The sequence below is a fragment of the Drosophila obscura genome, unplaced genomic scaffold, assembly GCF_018151105.1.
Source record: "Drosophila obscura isolate BZ-5 IFL unplaced genomic scaffold, ASM1815110v1 contig_186, whole genome shotgun sequence".
NCBI lineage: Eukaryota > Metazoa > Arthropoda > Insecta > Diptera > Drosophilidae > Drosophila > Drosophila obscura.
The window spans coordinates 927726-948355 of record NW_024542774.1 but is presented as its reverse complement, the minus strand read 5'-3'; the positions used below and the strand labels follow the sequence as shown (position 1 = coordinate 948355).

Here is a 20630-nt window from a genome sequence, read left to right as displayed (position 1 = left end):
CATTTAAGCGCCAAAACCGAATTCTAGTGTGCAATAGGCGCTGCATCGTATCGTATGTTCCCAGCAAGCATTACACAACACTGCACTGACTTCTAAGGCAAAAATTCATATTTTTTATAAATATGTTGCGTCAAACGCTTCGTCATGCGCCCGCCACCCATTGGTGTCGGCAAATGTCCGTGGTGGCCAAGTCCTTGAAATATACCCAACACGGAGAGCCCCAAGATGTCCTGCAGCTTGTCGAGGACAAGCTGGCCGATCCCAAGGATAAGCAAGTGCTGGTGAGGATTTTGGCGGCTCCCATCAATCCCGCGGACATTAATACCATTCAAGGTGAGCCAAAATCATACGTTATTGTGCAGATTATAACTCAATTACTCTAATCGATAGGCAAATATCCCGTCAAGCCAAAATTTCCAGCCGTGGCCGGCAATGAGTGCGTAGGCGAGGTCATCTGTGTCGGTGAGAATGTCAAGGGCCTGCAGGCGGGGGAACACGTTATCCTGCTGGCCACCGGTCTGGGGACCTGGACAACGCATGGCATTTACAATCAGGATCAGCTTATGACCGTGCCCAAAAAAGTCGGCTTGGCAGAGGCGGCCACCGTCACTGTCAATCCGTGCACTGCCTATCGCATGCTAAAGGACTTTGTAAAACTGTCGCCGGGCGACACGGTCATACAGAACGGAGCCAACAGCGCTGTGGGACAGGCTGTCCACCAATTGTGCCGTGCCTGGGGCATCAATAGCATTGGCATTGTCCGCGACCGCCCGGAGATATGTGAGCTGAAGCAACAGTTGGAGTGCCTGGGTGCCACGGCGGTGCTAACAGAGGCAGAGGTTCGCACCAGCGACATCTTCAAAACAGGGAAAGTGAAGCGCCCCAAGCTGGCTTTTAATTGTGTGGGCGGCAAAAGCGCCACGGAAGTGTCGCGCCATCTGAATGACAGCGGCGTTATGGTTACCTACGGTGGCATGTCCCGGGAGCCAGTTACGGTGGCTACTGGGCCACTCATTTTCAAAGATATTGCATTTAGAGGCTTCTGGATGACGCGCTGGTCCAAGGAGAACTACAATGCACCCGAACGCAAACAAATGTTCAAGGAAATATTCGAGCTAATGGAGCAGGGGAAATTCGTGGCTCCCACCCATGAGATGGTGCCCCTGGATAAGTTCAAGGACGCCGCAGCAGCAGCTCTCAACTTCAAGGGATTCACCGGCAAGAAGTTCATCCTAGACATGAGCAATTAATTAGATTTACTGAGGCTTAGCCTTTCGCTTTATTGTATACTACACATGACCGTATATATGTGGAGAAAATTTGTTGTCTCTTGTGATTGAATATGATTCAGTTCATCTCCACCTCGTTTGCTTGATATTTGAGCTGCAGGGTCATGGCCGTGGGAGAGGTGGGATCGGTGACCGTCAGCTGCTGTCCATCCTGCAGTCCCAGTTCGCCCAGGGATTGTGTTAGATTCTTCCTGGTTGCCTCCTCAATGCTCTTTACTGTGGACATGTACAGAGTCCGCTGCTTGCCGTCCTTCATCACTGTGGTCAGAGCGGGGCTCTTGAGCTGGAAACGAGGCGAGTCGCACAGTAACTTGATTACATCCTCCAGGGTGGTGGTATTGGCATCCTCGATGGGCAGCAGTTGTGGCTTGTTGCTACAGGCCAGGCAGCTCTCAGACTTTTCCGCCTCATAGGTGTAGGTGTAAATGCCATCCAGATCGTTGAAATTCAGATAGTTGGACATGCTGTCGTAGCAGCTGGTGGCCAATTTGAAGACCTCCAGAGCACAGGCAGCAGCAATGACCGCATTGGTGCTGGCCACTGCCGGAATTATGTGCTTGATTACGCCTTGGACGAGGCGATAGGTGATGCCAGTTATGTTGAATTCGTTGGCCCTCTCCAGCGCTCTTTCGTAGATCCAGCCAATGTGCTGGGGATCATCTCCGTCCAGGGGGACACCAAAGGGACTCTCCTTATCCCACTGTATCAGCTTCACGTACTCCACGCAATGTTCCGGCAATCGGGGCGTATTTGCAATGGTGCACAGCGGATAATTCACCTGAGGTGGAAACAGGTCGAGCGTGCACTCGATGCACGCTGTGAAGCCTGGCAGTATAACACGAGCATTCCCCTTGAAGCCCTCCGTGCCGCCATCAATCATTGGCACAATGGAGGTGACATCTAGGGTGCCATCATCCTCGTAGCTCAGCATCGATAGCAACATGCCATTGATCCATCTCCTGGCCACAATCGAGTCCAGTCCACAAACTATCAGGTGAAACTGCTGGTAGAAGGACTCGTCAAAGTCCTGAATTTTCTTGAAATGCGGCGTGACCCGGCATGTTGGAACTCTTCCATTGATGAAACGCGCTGCGCATTCCGCCTTTGAGGATCCAATATCCGTGCGTCGGAATAGAAACTGTCTGTTCAGATTAGACAGTTCAATGGTGTCCATGTCAATCACATGCAAATTACCGAAGCCCATCAGTGCCAGGTCCTTCAACAGCTCACAGCCCAGACCGCCAGCGCCGATGATGAGAACTTTGGATTTCGTTTGCAAGAAATCCAAGTTGTCAGGAGAGGCTGTGAAGTCGTCCTTGCAGAATGGGCCCTCGCGCTCCAGTACGTGGCGCAGACCATTCCACCGCTTGCTGTGCAAGCCGAGAGCGGGATTGGGAGAAGGAACCGACATGTTCGTGCGGCTTAAAATCAAAATATACGAATCGAATCGAATCCAAGACAAATGTTTTCCCGCAAGTACTAGTGTTGTAAGCCGCTGCGTTTACACAAAATTATGACCAATGAGCGGCATGCAACCCTGAGACCGCGTGTTATCGATAGCAGCTGCATCAAATTGAAAACAACGGCACTTGGAAGAAAAATTATAGCGTCCCTTGCAGCGTGCCTGGCACTTATTGTGAAAAAACTCACAAATTCGAATACAAATTTGTATTTAAACAGGCTAAATCAGCGCGTGAGTAGCACCTGTACGGATATATCTGTCTACGTTAAAAGGATCACTGCGAAAATGACGCTATCGACCTTGGCGTCGTTTGATGATCTGCGGCGTTGCATGCAAGTGCTGACCGACGGCACTGCTGAGGAGGGTGAGTTATTTACTCGAATCTGTGTGTGTGTGGAACGAACACTAGCCATAGGTTAATATTGCAGAGTTTCTACGGTTCCTGCGGATGTTCGAGCAGTACCATGAAAAGTGCGCAGGGTATGCGGCGGAAACCGCGAGGATACAAAATGAGCTGGATAAATCCCTTACCAAGATGGGCGATCTGGAGGGCAAGCTGTTTCACGCCCGCCGCATCATCGATATGGAGATCAAGGCTCGCCGCCAGGCCGAGCATGAGAGGGATACCATGGAAAGCAAGATAGTGGCTGTGGCCGATCTGTTGCGGCACGAGCGCAATCTGAACAACGAGACACGCGATAAGCTGGCCTTTATTCACACATTGCCGTCATCCCGGAAGCGCAAGTCTCTGAACGCTGTCAGGGAGGACAAATCTTATGGAGACATCAACTCCACAGGCTCGATGCTGTCCGATATGTCGATCACACATTCGGAAGACGACTTTCTAGACGTGCGCCGGTCCAAGTCCTGGCGCGAGCATCGACCCTCGTTACCCAAGAATCCGATCCCCAGTGTGGGCAACAAGAGATCGCGGATAAGTACCGGATTGAATGGCAGCATGTCGACACACACGCCAACTACGACTAAGATGCGGCGCTCGGGTGCTGGCATAGGCGTGGAACAGCATACAGTGAATGTGGGTCAGGGCGCTGAGCGCTTTTGTGCTACCACCAAGGTCACCATACCCCAGGATGGGCAGGGAGTAATCCGTGCAGAGTCAACCATTGAGTCGGTGCCAGTAAATGGTGGCCCTGGAAGGATTGCTGATGGCTTGGTATCGACGCCTCGACGCTCTGCCTTTAAAGAGGCCACAGCTCCACCCCTAACTCCGCTGAATGCCATGGCACCACATGTGCTAGCCGAATTGGGTACACCAAGTCAGACACATCGTCCAATGATGAGGAATCACACCTTCAGCCAGAAGACCTTTTTGCGCGGTGACAATTGTGTGCAGTGCCAGAAGCGGTAGGATAAATAGAACCATTTTTCCCCTATAAGTTTATATACTCAACTTTTTTGTTTGCAGCATTCGGTTCGGCGCTGTTGGCTTGCGTTGTCGGGATTGCCCTGTGCGCTGTCACATTGACTGCCGGTATCTGCTCACAGTTAGCTGTGTGCCCCAATCGGGAACACCCACGACCAAAACAATGACGGGCTACCTCAGTGATTTTGCACCGTCCATTGCGCCCATGATTCCAGCACTGGTTGTCCATTGTGTGAATGAGATTGAGGCGCGCGGCCTCACCGAAGTGGGGCTTTATCGCGTGTCCTCATCGGAGCGGGAGTACAAAGCCCTGAAGGAGCAATTCTTGCGAGGCAAGGCCACCCCACATTTGGGCAACACGGATATCTATGTGCTATGCTGCTGTGTGAAGGATTTCCTGAGGTCTCTCGTGGAGCCTCTCATACCCACCGGCCAGTGGAAAGATTTTGCCAACGCTGTTCAAAATCCAGACACTTCCATGTCTCAGGAGATGCTGTACAAGTCTGTAAAGCAGATGCCCCAGGCCAATCGGGATACGCTGGCCTTCCTAATACTACATTTCCAGCGCATTGCTCAATGCCCTGTGGTGCTGATGCCGATCGATAATATCTCGCTTATCTTTGGACCCACCATTGTGGGGTACTCATCGCCAGATCCCGATCAGCATGCCATCTACACAGAGGTCTTTACGCAGAAGCAGGTGATGAAAGCATTGCTCGAGCTGCCAGTCACATTTTGGGAGCAATATATTGTGATAGACTCGAATGCGCCAGCCACCGTCAAGCGAGTGCCCAGCAGCAACAAGGACTTGCTATCAATATATGGTGAGTAGATAGACGACTTTAACGCAATGCAATTATTAAAATGTATTTGTATTTTTGCAGCAACTCCTTTCAAGGGCACCATCAAGAAACGCAAGTTCTACGGTACGCCGCCTGCATCTGCCCACAAGAAATGAACTTGGGTACCTTTCCTCGGCGAAAGCAAACCCCCTGACACGTTACTTAAGTTTACTACAAGTATTTCAGTTTTTGTTTCCGGCCAGCAGCCATACACACAAAGAGCTATAGTAATATGGTTATTCGTATGTGCATTTAACTAACATTGTCTAGAGAAGTTTTTCTTTATAATTACCCATTTCAATTATAAAATAGAAGACTTTATTAACACTAACATAAGTATATACTTGCTCGCAATGAGAAATAAAGTATGATTACGCATCCAAAAAGGCATCGAACTCCCCGGAATCAAAGCAATCGCTCTCGGTTGTGGGCACAGCCCGAGTTCTAGTCGAAACAAACCCGTTTATTACAGAATTTCGTATGCATTTGCAAACGTCAGAGTTGGAACAGTTCAGATTGAGCTTACCCAAGGGGCGTCCAACTGATAATAAACGAACAAGCTACGATTATGAAAGGCGCTGTAAATACACTGAAGGTAATCGATAAAGCCGCTTAGAAAAGCCCATGCCATGAGATCGTCATATCATCATCAAACGGGTTTTTTTTGTATTTAGCATGCTTGGGGATTCCGCCATAATAGCCTTGAATATCAGATGAAATCGGCAGTCTCAATATTGAAAGCCAGCTAGAATGAACACCGCGCATCGTAATCCATTTATTTTGCTGCTGCTTCTCCTCTGCGTTGCCATCTCTGTAGCGTACAACAACACCACAAATTGCAAGCATCGCTGTGGTAGCGGCGATTGCATTCAACTGGATCAGCTGTGCGATGGCAGGGCTCAGTGTTTGGATGCCTCCGATGAGACTGTTGAGATGTGCGGCCAGGTCTGGTGTCCGGGCTACAGTTTCCGCTGCAGTTATGGCGCTTGTGTTGCCAGCACGGCCGTGTGCGATGGCCAGCATGACTGTGTGGATGGATCCGATGAGGAAGGATGGCTGTGCCGGGCACAGATGCAGCAGGCCAACTGCGACAACTGGGAGATGTACTGCCAATCCGGACAATGCGTACCTTATTCGGGGCTTTGTGATGGCAAAAAGGATTGTCTGGATGGGGATGATGAGCTAGACACCTTATGCGAAGGCGCGACTAAGGCCAGCTCAACCATCAACTCATCTACCACTACAGACAACTACATCGTATTGATGGGATCGACAACGTCAATGCGAAACCTGACTGCTCCACGCCAGGAAGACGACGAGTGCGTAGTGCCCCAGATAGCGAATCTAATAATAAAGCATTCTAGCAATGCTGTCCTTCGTGCAGGCACGAAAGTACCCAACGACACAAGGATTCACTATGACTGCCCAGCAGATCATTCGCTCAAAGGAGAGCACGAGAATATCTGCAGTGCACCCATGTGGCTGCATCAGTTTCCATACTGTGAAAGTAAGTGGAAGGTGGAACAGAAGCTAATACTTATTAATATTATTATAATCGCTTACTTGCAGCTCCCACATCTCCCGTTTTTAGCCTGGTCATAGCAATGTTCTCCTTCTTGATAGTCGTCCTGCTGGTGCTCATCTACAAAGTGCGCAGGGACGACCGCCATAGGCCGCGCGAAGAGCTAATTTGGCTGGTAGAAAACACAAACAATCCTCCAAAGCCGTCGGACATAGCCAAGGTCTAAGAGTAGCTCGTTATTGTAATTTAAACTACCATTAAAACTAAAGTATTAAAACAAATTTAAAGAGCAACCGTTTAGTGTTGCAAAGCGAGTGCAGCTTTAGTGCTGCAAGACGACGTTATTTTGCCTCAAGAATCATGTTTATCTCGCGCCGCGCCCCCAGCTCCACATTATTGTTCCAGTGCCTCAATTGTAAGCATCATCATAGGTCCAAACTTGATTCCGGCATCATTAGATAACGAATTGCTTTTGCAGCCGGCGACAGTTTCCCTCAACATGGCCAACATTGCTAAAATCTTCGCTTCTCGCGCACACAACGTGCTCCAGGCAGCCGCCAGACAGCCACAGGTGGCCACCAGATTCACCCGCAGCGCTTCCAGTAAGTATCAAGTGCATGGGATCAAAGTCCACGACTGCAACGAACAGACATCAACTAGGGATCATTCCAGTTCCATTCCACTTTTTCCGGCAATGGCAAATTATCGGGTTTTTTCCCATTGCCGGTCTCAAACATTCTTTGTTGCGTAATCAGATCACCTCATAAGGCCATCTCTTTCGCTCCGCAGCGGCCAACAACTGGGAGTTCATTAAGACCGATGTGACGGGTGAGAAGAAAAATGTGGCCGTGATCACATTGAACCGTCCCAAGGCTCTGAATGCCCTCTGCAACGGACTCATGAAGGAAATCTCCACCGCCCTGCAGGAGTTTACCAAGGACAAGAACATCGCCGCCATTGTGCTGACTGGCAGTGAGAAAGCCTTCGCCGCCGGCGCCGACATCAAGGAGATGGTGGGCAACACCTACTCGCAGTGCATTCAAGGAAACTTCCTCAATGACTGGGTTGAGGTGGCCCGCACCCAGAAGCCCATCATTGCTGCTGTGAATGGCTACGCCCTCGGTGGTGGCTGTGAGCTAGCCATGATGTGTGACATAATCTATGCCGGTGACAAGGCCAAGTTTGGCCAGCCTGAGATCGCTCTGGGCACCATTCCCGGAGCTGGCGGCACCCAGCGACTCACTCGCGTTGTGGGCAAGTCCAAGGCGATGGAGATGTGCCTCACTGGCAACATGATCAGTGCCCAGGAGGCCGAGAAGCTCGGTCTGGCCAGCAAGGTCGTTCCAGCCGATCAGCTGCTCGCCGAGGCCATCAAACTGGCCGAGAAAATTGGCACACACTCGAGCCTGATTGTCCAGCTGTGCAAGGAGTCGGTGAACACGGCCTACGAGACAACTCTCCAGGAGGGTCTGAAATTCGAGCGTCGCACGTTCCACGCCACGTTTTCCACGGTAAGGGGACATCACATCACATCTCTTATACCACTCGTATCTATTGCGTAATCTAATCGTTTCTATTTTCACTCGCAGGCCGATCGCAAGGAGGGCATGACTGCGTTTGCAGAGAAGCGCCCAGCCAACTTCACTAACGAATAAACTCAACTGTCTTTGAAGTCTTCCCAGCCAGCATTGCATTTATATCCCTTGTGTTATTAGTACGCAAATAAAAACGTTTAAACTTGTATTTGTAAAAATGAAGTGCACATTCGATGGATGGCGGAGGCAGTCTGGCCATCTGGCTGCCAGGTGAGGTACTAGATGATATACTCCCACCTGGCAGCCAGAGTTCCGGGCTGCCTTTGGCCATTCAAACATATAATTTATATGTCCAAAGCTGAGGCGCTACATTCGCCGGTGTTGCCACGCGAACGATGCACTTTCAAACCGTTTCATGTGAACACGAGATGCTTCTTTTGTTCCATCGCTCCATCGCCTTCAGGAGCAGCTCACTTTCTCTGCTAACAAATGACTAAGACTATCTGTAAACAGAGGACAGCCTGGACAGGAAGCTACAGGAGTTACTCGGAGGCCTTTCTGCAGCTCCCGTTGCCTCATTTGGCGGTAGTAAGCACGGAGTTCGAAACGTCGCGATTGAGCTTTTAACTTCTTGATCAGTGGAGAGTCCGGCTCGAGTTTATCTAAACGATATAAGAATGCAGAATCCGAAATAAAAAAATTAATATAAATATATACGTACACTTTCCAAGGCGATTGCAGATGTTGCAATCGTAATGATCTTCATCCACGGCTTGGCCATCCCCAGCAGCTCCATGCTCAGCCACCTTTGCAGGTGGATGAGGGTCTTCGAGAGTCTTCTTGTGCTCCAGCAGCTTAGCTATACACAAGAAATCGGAGGGGCGATCTGAATAGCGACGTATCTTCACAGGCTGTACAGGCTCCAACAGTGGATATTCCCACTCTGTGGACATTTCGGCCTGGTATTTTTGGCGGTGCCTCTCAGCGAACGTTGGCCAGTTGGGGGTAGGGGGAACTTTGAGTAGCTCCACAGTGGTGGGGTACTTATCCCTTGGCCTCGGCTTGGGCTTGATGGGATCGGGTTTCTTGTTTGGCGGCGGCACATAGGTACGGTCAATGGCCTCGGCCACAAAGTTACGCTTCACCTTCGGTTGAGAGATCTCCCGTATGGCGCAGTGCTCCATGAGCATCTTGATTTTCGCCTCCAGTGCGGCGCGCTCCTCTTTGGTGTTTTCTGTGCGGTGCACAGTTTTACTGTGTCGCCTGGATGTGGGACCTGAGAGTATTGCCGAGGGTGAGGTAGCGTCGGACTTTTGGTCGTTGTCGGTAAGGAATGGGTCTGGCATGTTTCGGAACATAAATTCGAACTCATCGAACGTATCTTCTTTAATTGTATCTATCTGATCGGGCAGTTCGGCCTTGGCCATATCCATTATGCTGATCACTGATCCTTTTGAGTTCCTACTGTGTATGCTCTTCTTGCTCAGCCAACTGGCACGGCTAAGGAGGCTTCTCGTGGGCGACAGGTAGCCAATGGAGTGCTTCGAGCCCTCTCTCCTCATTATTTTTCGATCCGGTCTCGAGCCCTTGATGTAAAACGTAAACTTTTTCATTTGTTGGTTTTTATAAGCAATTTTCTCTTTCGGAAGGGGTGCCCCTTCACCAAGCAATAAATGACGAAAGATATCCGAGCTTGTACCATGTTCAATTTGGGAGCTGTAGGGCACGAATTCATCCGGCTGGTAGTCAGCTAACCTATGCTTACCCAGACGTGCGATATTCCCCGAAGATTTGAATTTCTGTCTGTTGGTTTTATACAAGGTCTTGTTGTCGGACTCCGCTTTGATTTCAAGGGGTTCCTCCTCAAATTCCGTTGGCGCTTTTAGTATCGAGGCGATTGAGCCGATTGAGGAGCGTACATATCTGCTGGGCACATTCGAACTTGCCTCCATGGGTCGTCGTTGACCTTTGAAGACGTTTCTCTTTTCGGAGAGCAAGTGTGCGGGTATTCCTGAAATGACCTTTCCACGCTTCGAGCCATGTGCTCGCTTGTGTGCTGGCGGCTCTTGATCAACGGCTGTGGGTATTTTGTGGAAGCTCTTCAGGGCCGGGTGGAGCTCTGGTATGGCAGCTGATTTTCCAGTTAGCATTTTCCCAAAGGTTTTCGAAAATTTTGGCGCTATTATGTTGACTTTCTTCCCTCGGTTATTGAGGGACCTCGTCAGTTCGGCTTGGGATTTCTCTCTTTCCTTGAGGAAGGTCTCCAGATTGACGCTGGCAAAGCTATCAAAACTGTCCCTTCCCTCACGTGTTCCCAGTTCATTCTTGGTGCTATCCTTAGATCTTATATTGGAGTCTGGTCCTTCCTGACCCCGACTGCCAGTTGTACCCTTCCCCTGGGAGTCCTCTTCATGCCTGGCACTATCTTCAGATATTTTGTTTAGGTCCTGTTTATTTTTGGAGCTACCTGTAGCGCCTTTCTTGAGTCCTGCTAGACGCTGACTGCCAGTAATTCGCTTCCTCTTGGAGTCCTGTTCATTTTTAGACCTATCTCTAGATCTTTTCTGACGCTGACTGCCAGTCGTAGGCTTCCTCTTGGAATCCTCTTTCTTCCCCAACAGCATCCGGTGCGAACTGCTTAGCAAAGGAGTCCTCTCGGTAACGGCCTGGCCCTGCAGCATTTCCCGTAATGGTTTTGTGTACGACGTCCTCTGGTGCGGCATCTTTGTGTCTTCACTCTGTGGAGTTTCGTAGGCTTTGTGTCTCTTCTGTGACAAATCTGGTTTTCGATGCCCCTTGAGTTTTGCCACATCCTTGGAGGTGATCAACGTGTGGGTGCTCTTGAGGCTGGGATGGTGCTCTGGCACCACGGCAGCTGCACTTTTAAGCATCTTATCGAAGAGATCAGTGGGTCGATGCGAATCCTCTTTGACTGTATCCTCCATGTAGTGTCCAAAGGGCGTATGTATCGAGGCAGTCGATTTGTTTCGGGGAAAGGATTTCATCAAGGTCTTTTCATGTGATTGCTTTTCCTCTTGGTTCACTTCCGGCTCCTCTTGCATTGGCGGCTTCTCGGGAGTTGGATCATGATAAGGGCCAGAATCATGGATTCCTTTCGCGGCTCTTGATGCTCGCTTCAATTGCTGTCTTCGTCGAAGTTCAGACTGTGCTTTGTCTTTTCTCGTATCTCTCTGCCCACTGTCCTCCTGATCTCTCAGCTCCTTTTCCTTTGCCTCTTCCTCGGCCTCATCTTTTAGCCTTTGCTCGTACTCGAGGCGCCACTTTGGCTTAGCAGGGAATGGACGACGGTCGCGGTTTCTAGTATCTCTGTGCCCCTTGTCCTCCTGATCTCTCAGCTCCCTTTCCTTTGCCTTATCATTCAGCCTTTGCTCGTGGTCGAGGCGCCACTTGTGTTTAGCAGGGTTTCTCGTATCTCTCTGCCCACTGTCCTGCTGTTCTATCAGCTCCTTTTCGTCTGCCTCTGCTTCAGCATGGAATGGACGACGGTCGCGGTTTCTAGTATCTCTGTGCCCCTTGTCCTCCTGATCTCTCAGCTCCCTTTCCTTTGCCTTATCATTCAGCCTTTGCTCGTGGTCGAGGCGCCACTTGTGTTTAGCAGGGTTTCTCGTATCTCTCTGCCCACTGTCCTGCTGTTCTATCAGCTCCTTTTCGTCTGCCTCTGCTTCAGCATGGAATGGCCGGCGTTCGCGCTTTTGGCCTATCGAGGGCTCTTTATGCTCTTTGATTGCAATCTTTTTTCTGCTCTTGCAGCAAGCTGCGTACGCCTCTGCATCTGGACCCATCTGTGCTCCGGCCTCGACAAAGCAGTGCTTTATATCGTCAAAGAAGCTGTCCAAATACCAAAGCATAGAAAACACCTTCTGAAAGCATGGGGAAGGTGTGCCACAGCCCATTGTTGCCTGTGGATGATTTTTCGACAGCTTGTCCATGTAGGTGGCAATCACTTGGCGCAGGCATTCTCTGTCCAGCAACATGGGAACGGACAATTCCTGTGGGTTGACGTCTGTGATCGCGTTTGACTTTCGCTTCCACTTGGATTTGTGCGTAAGACATGGCCGCAATGAGTTAGTACAGCATTTTGGCACCTTTCTAAAGCGATCCATTTCAAAAAGAACTTTCCTAACTACAACAAATTTACGGTAAATAAACAAATCAATGCAGTTTGATTAAAAATTCTCTGAGTAGGTTGAATAGATTTTGATTATGAATAAAAGTTGCAGCCGCGAATTTTAAACCAAAATCAATTTGTTTTTTCCGTTATATCGACGGACTGTGTCAGGCACTTAACAACACTGTCTCTACGCACACTTAACAGCAAACTATGTTAAATGTTAAATTTAACAGACATTGCTGCTGTAGTGAAATGTTAATTTCAGTATTTCGGTATATTTGAACCGGTATATTCCCAATTGGAGGCACAAACGGTCCTGTCCTGCGCGTTGACATACCGTTGAGAGAAAAGACAAGCTAGGCAAAAAAGTAAAAGTGAAAATCTGGCCCTTGAAATTTGTTCATTAATTATGCAGTAAGAAAATGCAAATAAAGCGATAATTTTGTGCGCGCCCCCAAAGGACAGGCTGTGTGTGTGTGAAGAGATTTACAAAAAAGAAAAGAGTGTGCGTGGGAAGGCAAAGGACATTTTTCAAGTATCTCTCAATCTTTATGTGGTCCGCATCGGATGTGTTGTAATCCATTATAGCGAGAGATATACGACACACACAGACATCTCCGCGTTCCGTGTATACATACAAACGGCTGAGACGCCCGCGCTTTGCCCTTGGCTGCATTCGATTTTTCACAACAGGCCGTGAAAAGCCAACCAGAGAGCCACTGAAGAGCCGTCACCAACATCATCATAATCATCATCATCAGTGGGAAATAGGGAATACCAAAGGCCGCAAGCATGGACATGCTCAACCAGATACTCAGCATTAATAATGGCGGCGCCTATGGGGGCGGCAAGGCGGGCGGAGCCTTCGATCCACTCACGTTCGCCATGAAGCCCCAAGTTGTCATCAGGGCGCTCTGCTGGGTAAGTTTCAAGTGGTGCTGGGAATTGCTAGGATTGCGAGTATCCCCACCTCCCACACACACACACGCATTCCACACCGTCCGTGTGGATGGTCCGATTTGTTTATGTGTGAGGTACTGTCAGTGGCGTACTGGCTGACACATTGAGGGGGAGGGAGGCTTATTGGATCAGCTGCAGGATGGTCATAAAAGCTCTCACGCACATAAAAAGTTTATAATTAAATGCCACAAACGGTCCCCCAAGGCATAACTTTTTAATAACCCTGACTTGATGGACATACGTGTCGAGCAAACAGAACTAGAGCGGGGGGAACCGAGGCCAGTGATAGTTTGCTCTTCATTTAAGTGTACGTAATATTTGCACATAGTAAACCCCCCACCCACCCATCCCAACACAACACCGCAATGGCACCATTTCCCAAGGCCTGCTCCTGGCCAAACAAACTAAACTTGGCCTTCAGCGCAAATTGGGTCACAAACATAAGTCTGTCCGCACTTCTTCCCCTCCGTCTACAATGTATGTCTGTATTTGTACTGTGTACTTGAACTTTTCGTTTGTTGCACCTGCTTATGGAAATCGATGCCAGAGTGGGCCGGAGATGGGAGATGGCAGACGGGAGTGACCCATATATAGATATTAGATATATGATATATTGTCGATGATAAAGTGCTATGGTATATGCATCTGTTAAACCTCTTGGAATTTCCATTCTGCAGCTCTTTTCAGTGGTGGTCTTTGGCTGCATTTCCTCCGAGGGCTGGGCGGAGAAGGAGGGCAAGGAGTACTGCCTCTACAATGGCGATGGCCTGGCCTGCAAGTATGGCAACATGGTGGGCGTATTCGGTTTTTTGGCCTCCATGGGCTTCATGGGCGGCGAGTTCCTGTTCGAGCGGATGTCGTCGGTGAAGAGCAGAAAGCGCTATGTCATGGCCGACTTGGGCTTCTCCGGTAAGGGATCCCTATATAAATCCTATCGAAATTCCCACCCAATTCAGTGCCATTTTCATTTGATTATCTTCTGCAGCTTTGTGGACCTTCATGTACTTTGTGGCGTTCTTGTATTTGTGGTCCCAGTGGAGCTCGTCGCCGCCACCACCGCTCGGCATTGGAGAAGGCAGCATGAAGACGGCCATTTGGTTCTGCCTCTTCTCGATTGCCACTTGGGTGGGTCCCTGCAATCGGTGCATTCGTATATCGATGGCATTATGTAATATTCCTCTCTATTGTTTAGGCTCTGTGCGCCCTGATGGCCTACAAACGATTCCTGATTGGAGCCGGCGATGAGTTCACCTCCGCCTTCGAGACAGACCCCGCTAATGTGGTGCACCAGCAGGCATACGGCTATGCCATGGACAATGACAACGATCAATACAGCGCCTCGCCCTTCGGCCAGGGACAGCAGGGTGAGTCAATTGAATTCGATTATTCATAATCCAAATACGCTTCATTCACTTATTTTTTTGGGCCCATTTACAGGCGGCGTGGAGCCACAGCAACAGGCTGGCATGGAGTACCAGCAGCCCACCTATTAAGGAATTTCCACAACTGCTCCTTCTCCTGCCTCCTGCCTCCTCCTCCTCCGTTGTGCACACAATTTCTATGTATGTACTTCGGTTTTTGGTTTGTAGTGCGAGATGGCAAATGTTTTACACGACTACTAGCAAACACACAAAGCGTTTGGCTTTTACCAAATACACCGATGACGAACATATAAAATCAGTAACAGAAACAATAACGATACAAAGTAAATACTACAAATTACAGCAGCAACAGAAGCAGCAGCAACAGCAACAGCAGCAGCATCAACAGCAACATTTGCTTTGGCCACAAGAAAGAGGAGAATATATGAAAGCATATTTATACATTTATACATTTATGTATATCTGAATAATAAGAGATAACTTGAAATGATGATAACTTATAAGCTAGCCCCCTAAGTTGAGTGTGCAGTTTTTTGTAGTGCGAATTTGTTGCTATATACAGTTATTGTCGTATATATCCCTTTAGGAACACTCGGATATGCTTTCAACGTTGTTCGTTATTTAGTATTTACATGTACTCGAAACGTACATATGTATTACGATTATTTAGTTGTGCCCAGGTCCTGGTCCCTTTCCCACAGCCGCAGCCACAACAGCCACAGCAGCTCGTATATCCTCAGCTAAATGGATGGCTTGGGGTTTTTTTTAGATAAATTTACACACACACATACACAGACACACAACGCGCATCCACATCAAAGAGAGACAGCAATAAACGTGAAGAAGAGGTGGAAGAGAAGAGAAGAACTGCTCAAATCACATATCCAATAGCCATCTGAGAAGTACTTATGGTACATACTCGTATTGTAGTAGTCAGTCTTAGGGCCAGGGCCAGGGCCAGGGGCAGGGGGCCGAGATGTCACGTCGCGTCGCGTCGCTTGGTTAGAAATGCAAAATACCTATTAAATTAGCGCCAAACACAAATGTAAATTCTAAACTAAAAAAAAAAACAATGTAGAATTGTTACTAGAAAAGCATCATAACGGGAGGAATAAAGCAAAAAATGTTAGAGTCGCGAGTCGCTTTAATGCAGAGCTTGTGCCCTAACCAACGATTTGTATAGTAACTAAACCTTAATGCATGCCACATATACATAAATAATGTAACTTGTCTATATTATATATCGACGCATACATACATATGTGATGTGTCGGAGAACGTAAGCATATTGATTACATTACATAGCTGTTCAGTTAATGCAACTTGCAATAAACTACAACTACAAGTATTTGTTAAACTAAAACCACATACATACTTACTATATCTACATACATATGTATATGTATTATATTATATATATTTATGTATTGTATTTGTAAGGCGAAAGTTAATGCAACACAAGCAAAAGGAAATCTCAGTAAATATGTATACATACATATACTATACTATACATATATAATTATACACACATATATACATACAGACATATATACTCGTATATATATATAAATTATTCATGTAGAATTTGTGTGCGTTCAAATGATAGAAATAAACAAAACAAAAATTATCGTATGTATTACTCATATTCGTATTTAACAAAACAAAACAAAAAATACAAAAACCAAAAATATATAAAGAGAAACACACAAACAAACCGCCAGAGGAACTAAAAACCCCCTCTCTCTCCCCCCCTCCCATCCAACACTTGTGAACAATATTGTATCAGAGTTAATCCTCCAACAAAAAACCTATCCTCTTAACTAGGATCCCCCTCCCCCCAAATAAATATAAATATTTTTAAAAACTATACGCAAATCATTTTGCAATCATTTAATGCGAACTATTAAAAAAATGGAACATCCCTAAATATCCTCGGCGTTTGCTTTATCAGCCATTCCTCAAACGTCAGATCGCTAAACTGATTAATGCCCAAATCGTAGGATTCCAATCCCAGTTCGAAAAGTTTATTGTGCTTCTTGATCGATCGCCAGTTGTCGCAGAACACATTGCGCCGCTTCTCCGTCTCAATTTCAGTGGGATAGTTGGGCTCAAAGTCAACCTACGAATGAAATAAAACAAATTCATCAAAATTCCAAAACAAATTTCCAGGAACTGTTATCAGAACCACCAGAATTCTCCAGTCAGCCGACATTTCCCCTGCGCTTTGTGCTGCCTTTCCATGTGGATTTGCCCAATGGGAAGGCCGTAGAAGTGGCACCTTGTGGGCGGGGCCGGGCACGCGGGGGAGGCCCAGCGCAGCCCACCAGGGGGGGCGGGGGCCGGCCGGGAGGAGGCACGGGGGGCCGCCCGGAGCACAGTCATGATTCCTCAGAATTTTACTGAATCTGGAAGAGACTCTCTCTCTTTGAATATGCAAATTAAAGCGAATGTAGCCTTGGAGAGTGCACTCTGCAATACACAACAAAATATAGCGATATAGCGATTATCTCTCATATGGGAGGGACGTTTCAATGCCAGTTTGGGTACAATTTTCAGTTCGTAAATTTATTGATTGTTTAATTGACTAACTAAATATACAGACTTATGTGTTTCTATTATAGAATGGGATAACTGCACTCGCTGGCGATGCCGCAGAAGCCTCCGGCATTGCGCAAGATTCGCATGAAGCCGCCCTCGCCCCAGTTCTGCGAGTACGAGTTCTTGATGATCCAATAGTCGCGCCCGCCCTCGGATCCATAGCCGACGACGACAACGGAGTGATTCACCTCATCCTGATTGCACTCCTCATCCGCATAGATGCCGCCGTGGTACTGCTCGAACGAGATGGGAGCTGCGTTCATGGAGCAGGCCAACGGGCCCAGTGTGGCCACCACCTCCTTCATTTTCTGCTCGTCGCCTGGGGTGATTGTGGCATAGTCGCGAATCTTCACGATGCTCTCCCTGGGCGGCTGGCCCGCCGTCTCGTTCTGCCTGCACTGCATCTCGAACTGTGTGTACGGATATTTGTTGGCTAGTGTGATGCCGTGATCGCGTATGTACTCGAAGCCGTACTCCTGGAAGCCACCGTCACAGCCCATGTTGCCGTAGTCATCGGCACAGTCCACCAGATTCTGCTGGGACAGCGAGGCCAGCACACCTGTGCGCCGGAACAGATGACCTTCGAGGGCGCCCGTTGTGGCGAACGACCAGCAGGAGCCGCAACCAACGCCCTGGAATCCGGGCGGCGTTACGCCACCCTTTTCGCGCCAATCAAAGGATTCAGGCAGATTGGCCCCGGACGGATTGGGTGCAGTCAAGAAGTTGATGTGGCCGTTGGTGTATTTCCTGAATGCAATTGGAGTGAACTGAATAAGTAACAGCCAGAAAAGTATTCAAAGTATTCAAATAAACATTCAATTCAAAGGGAATACCAGTGCAAATCAAATATTCTGATTATCTTTTTCCCCACTTAGCAAAAACCCAAAAATGTATGACTGTTTGGCTTTTGATAAGCGAAAACAATGACAAATATAATTTTGGAAATACCAAAACAGATTTCATTCATTCAGACCTCTGAACTAGTGCCTCGGAAACATAAATGCTGCTCCTCGTGCTACTCATATTTCATGGAATAGGCAGAGCAAACCAGTTCAAAATTTATGAGATGGGTGCTAATTATTCAAGCGATGGACTCCCCCCTTTTATGGGTTTGCGTCGATTGCGTCATTACTTATGTGTTCTACTTACTCGCCCCTTTCGGAGACCTTCGAGCCCAGAAGCGTGGCAATCTCCTTCTTTGTCATATCGGCCAGCGGATTGAGACTCAGGCGGTAGCCAGAATATCCACTATCCGCATTCTTGTTGCTCAGATCGATGACGGACTTCTTGGCCGCAAAGATACTCTCGCGATACGCTCGCTCGCCCTCGTCCGCGTAATTCTTGCCCGTTTGTCTCAAGTACTCATCAAAGTTATGCACGTCGCAGAGTTTGGGAAACGACTGGAGTGACTGCAATGACACGGCACCCAGGCAGACCCAGCCCAAGACCAGCTGCAGCCACATGGATGGACACTTCAACATCTGCAAAGATGGAAATAAAAATGGAAAGTGTTGGGGTATTAGGTAATGGCGTGTGGCTCTCCCCTTCTTCTGCCATCGAAACTCCACGATAGCGATAGATAGCCAGGTGTCAACATTCATCACCCGCGAATATTCACGGTTCATTCCCATACGGATCGTTCCCATGTGGGTTAAGGCCTGACGAATATTTAATGAACTTGTTGTTGCGGATGTTGAAAGCACTTTTCTCCACGAGTATTAATTAATGATAAATAAAGTGAGCCTCGTTAAAATCACAAAATATACTGCCAGCATATTTCCATATTTAAATGAACAGAGAAACTATTAAAAGTATTAGAAAATCATTTCACAATTATACAATTCTTATAGTTTCACTTAGTGGCTGAAGATTGATTCCGTAACAATCCGTAACATCTTTTATGCTCCATCTGTCGCCGAAAAAAAAAACAGGTAATTAATGAATGACATTAACATTCCGTAACTTCAGCTCTTTTGCCACATGATCTATCGCTCTTAATTGGAGAGCATTCGATGTTCGTTGTTTGCTTTGAGTTTGTGTTCGACATGCGATTGGCCAATTTCGTGATGGATGACATATCATTAAAGGTTGAATAATCCCATTTGGATATGATTTACATATTGATCAAGCGGGGCTCTGTGGTTTCTTTTGGATGTGTGGCCGAATCTAGATTACAGTCAAACCAAAATTTCACTTTCGATGCCGTAAATATTCACAGATATATATATACGTATATTCGCGTCGCATGCTGGGATCGGGTGAAAGGCATCGAATACACGAATATATGTAGATAGGTTGCGGGAACCCCATTCGATCTCTGACCACATGTAAGTCCCTAATTGCAATTGCACTTCGCTTGTCCACTTTTTTGTTTTGTTTTACAATTATGCTTCACAGCAGGGCGGCAGGCACTGAACACACACGTCTGCACGTCTGAACGAACGAACTGAAGACGCAGCTTAATCACCTTTTACAATGTATTTGGGCGATGGATACTCGGGTGTATCTCTTCCGCGTTCACAAATCTTAGTCGAAGATGCTGCCGACTCGGACACCGCTCAGGTTATAAGCGGAGCTCGATGATGGGGCTTAGGTTTTATATAGTTGGAGGGGGGGAAACCCCTCCAATCCCATACTTGGCTTGGACCAAAACCAGATGTCTTTACAAACTATGAAAACTTTTCGAACATGAACAATTAACATGATGTAAAGGTGTATCTGGTGGTTTGTGCCATTGCCAGCGGCTATAGTTTATATTAAATAAAGAGTACAGATATTTTAAAAATACTAAAATATATATTATAAGTAAATAAATGTCGAGTCCTAATTGAAATTTAGATTAATGTTATATATGCATTTAAATACTCCAACAAATGATAGCTAAATAATGAAAATACAAGCGAATTCAGCTTCATTCATTCATCCAAATTTGATTCCATTTGGATTCCTATTTAACAGGTTATTGGTCCGTTTGCTAAGCTATGATGCGTGAAAAGTTCATTGACTTGAGTGGGAAACACACAAACCCTACCATACCATAGCATAGCCTACTTATATTATATTATACGCCTCCCCCGGGGTTCCTGTTTATCTTCTAATTCCGCTCACTAATAATTGTGAATTGCATAATTCAACAATTTAGACAACAAACAGACAACAAAACAATCATATAAAATGTTGCAATATTTATGAGGCCTACGAGTATGAGGCCCACGAATATGAATGTGATTATTCATGCCTGCTGCTGCCATAAAGAGAGTGAGAAGCCCCCAAATGGGGCGTGGCGTGATTAGAGCTGCTTTTACGATGCGATGCCCGGCTGAAAACCAGGCCAGTGGGGTTTTCAAATTAACAAAGATACGAGAATCCGGCGAATCGAAACGGAACGAGGCTCATTTGACAAGTTTATTGGGTAAATAGCACTACGCCGCACCCAGGACGGGGACGGGAACGGGAACGGGGACGGAGACTCTTCTTGCAGCTCTCTAACGGGGCTTATCGTCACGTTGCGAGTGGAGTGAAGA

The 20630-nt window shown here is 47.5% G+C and overlaps 8 protein-coding genes and 1 long non-coding RNA gene across 13 annotated transcripts; 6 read left to right on the top strand and 3 right to left on the bottom strand.

Moving 5' to 3' along the window:
* The first annotated feature begins 57 nt into the window (after positions 1-57).
* On the top strand, positions 58-1341 carry LOC111072641 (enoyl-[acyl-carrier-protein] reductase, mitochondrial). The gene is made up of 2 exons (XM_022364628.2): positions 58-333; positions 391-1341. Exons 1-2 carry the CDS (start codon positions 123-125, stop codon positions 1248-1250), a joined length of 1071 nt encoding a protein of 356 aa, XP_022220320.2. The 5' UTR covers positions 58-122; the 3' UTR covers positions 1251-1341.
* LOC111072639 (nedd8-activating enzyme E1 catalytic subunit) lies at positions 1257-2791 on the bottom strand. The gene has a single exon (XM_022364623.2). It carries the CDS (start codon positions 2698-2700, stop codon positions 1348-1350), a length of 1353 nt encoding a protein of 450 aa, XP_022220315.2. The 5' UTR covers positions 2701-2791; the 3' UTR covers positions 1257-1347.
* Positions 2792-2863: 72 nt separating this feature from the next.
* LOC111072637 (rac GTPase-activating protein 1) lies at positions 2864-5360 on the top strand. Its single transcript, XM_022364621.2, has 4 exons — positions 2864-3115; positions 3180-4116; positions 4178-4959; positions 5020-5360. Exons 1-4 carry the CDS (start codon positions 3037-3039, stop codon positions 5091-5093), a joined length of 1872 nt encoding a protein of 623 aa, XP_022220313.2. The 5' UTR covers positions 2864-3036; the 3' UTR covers positions 5094-5360.
* A 332-nt stretch (positions 5361-5692) lies between these two features.
* LOC121404142 (sortilin-related receptor) lies at positions 5693-6997 on the top strand. The gene is made up of 2 exons (XM_041593163.1): positions 5693-6484; positions 6547-6997. Exons 1-2 carry the CDS (start codon positions 5728-5730, stop codon positions 6723-6725), a joined length of 936 nt encoding a protein of 311 aa, XP_041449097.1. The 5' UTR covers positions 5693-5727; the 3' UTR covers positions 6726-6997.
* On the top strand, positions 6944-8242 carry LOC111072643 (probable enoyl-CoA hydratase, mitochondrial). Its single transcript, XM_022364631.2, has 3 exons — positions 6944-7101; positions 7289-8010; positions 8089-8242. The coding sequence occupies exons 1-3, from the start codon at positions 6999-7001 to the stop codon at positions 8152-8154; spliced, it is 891 nt and encodes a 296-aa protein (XP_022220323.2). The 5' UTR covers positions 6944-6998; the 3' UTR covers positions 8155-8242.
* On the bottom strand, positions 8223-12213 carry LOC111072636. The gene is made up of 2 exons (XM_022364618.2): positions 8756-12213; positions 8223-8696 (listed from the first exon to the last, which is right to left on the bottom strand). Exons 1-2 carry the CDS (start codon positions 12156-12158, stop codon positions 8494-8496), a joined length of 3606 nt encoding a protein of 1201 aa, XP_022220310.2. The 5' UTR covers positions 12159-12213; the 3' UTR covers positions 8223-8493.
* Positions 12214-12481: 268 nt separating this feature from the next.
* Positions 12482-16389, top strand: LOC111072644 (synaptogyrin). The gene is made up of 5 exons (XM_022364632.2): positions 12482-13087; positions 13804-14035; positions 14112-14251; positions 14319-14490; positions 14564-16389. The coding sequence occupies exons 1-5, from the start codon at positions 12959-12961 to the stop codon at positions 14617-14619; spliced, it is 729 nt and encodes a 242-aa protein (XP_022220324.2). The 5' UTR covers positions 12482-12958; the 3' UTR covers positions 14620-16389.
* A 668-nt stretch (positions 16390-17057) lies between these two features.
* On the bottom strand, positions 17058-19642 carry LOC111072640 (procathepsin L). 4 transcript variants are annotated; one of them, XM_022364627.2, is made up of 3 exons: positions 19574-19642; positions 18256-18587; positions 17058-17853 (listed from the first exon to the last, which is right to left on the bottom strand). In XM_022364627.2, the coding sequence occupies exons 2-3, from the start codon at positions 18585-18587 to the stop codon at positions 17124-17126; spliced, it is 1062 nt and encodes a 353-aa protein (XP_022220319.1). In that variant the 5' UTR covers positions 19574-19642; the 3' UTR covers positions 17058-17123. The 4 variants fall into 4 exon arrangements, with proteins under 4 accessions (XP_022220319.1, XP_022220318.1, XP_022220317.1 ...); XM_022364626.2 differs by lacking the exon at positions 19574-19642 and adding an exon at positions 18651-19355; XM_022364625.2 differs by lacking the exon at positions 19574-19642 and adding an exon at positions 18963-19354 and having other exon boundaries at positions 17059-17853; positions 18256-18908.
* Positions 18780-19832, top strand: LOC121404143. Of its 2 annotated transcripts, none has more exons than XR_005967745.1 (3): positions 18780-19037; positions 19111-19433; positions 19507-19832. It is a non-coding gene; the product is annotated as an uncharacterized LOC121404143 (long non-coding RNA). The 2 variants fall into 2 exon arrangements; XR_005967744.1 differs by having other exon boundaries at positions 19504-19832.
* Positions 19833-20630: the final 798 nt, after the last annotated feature.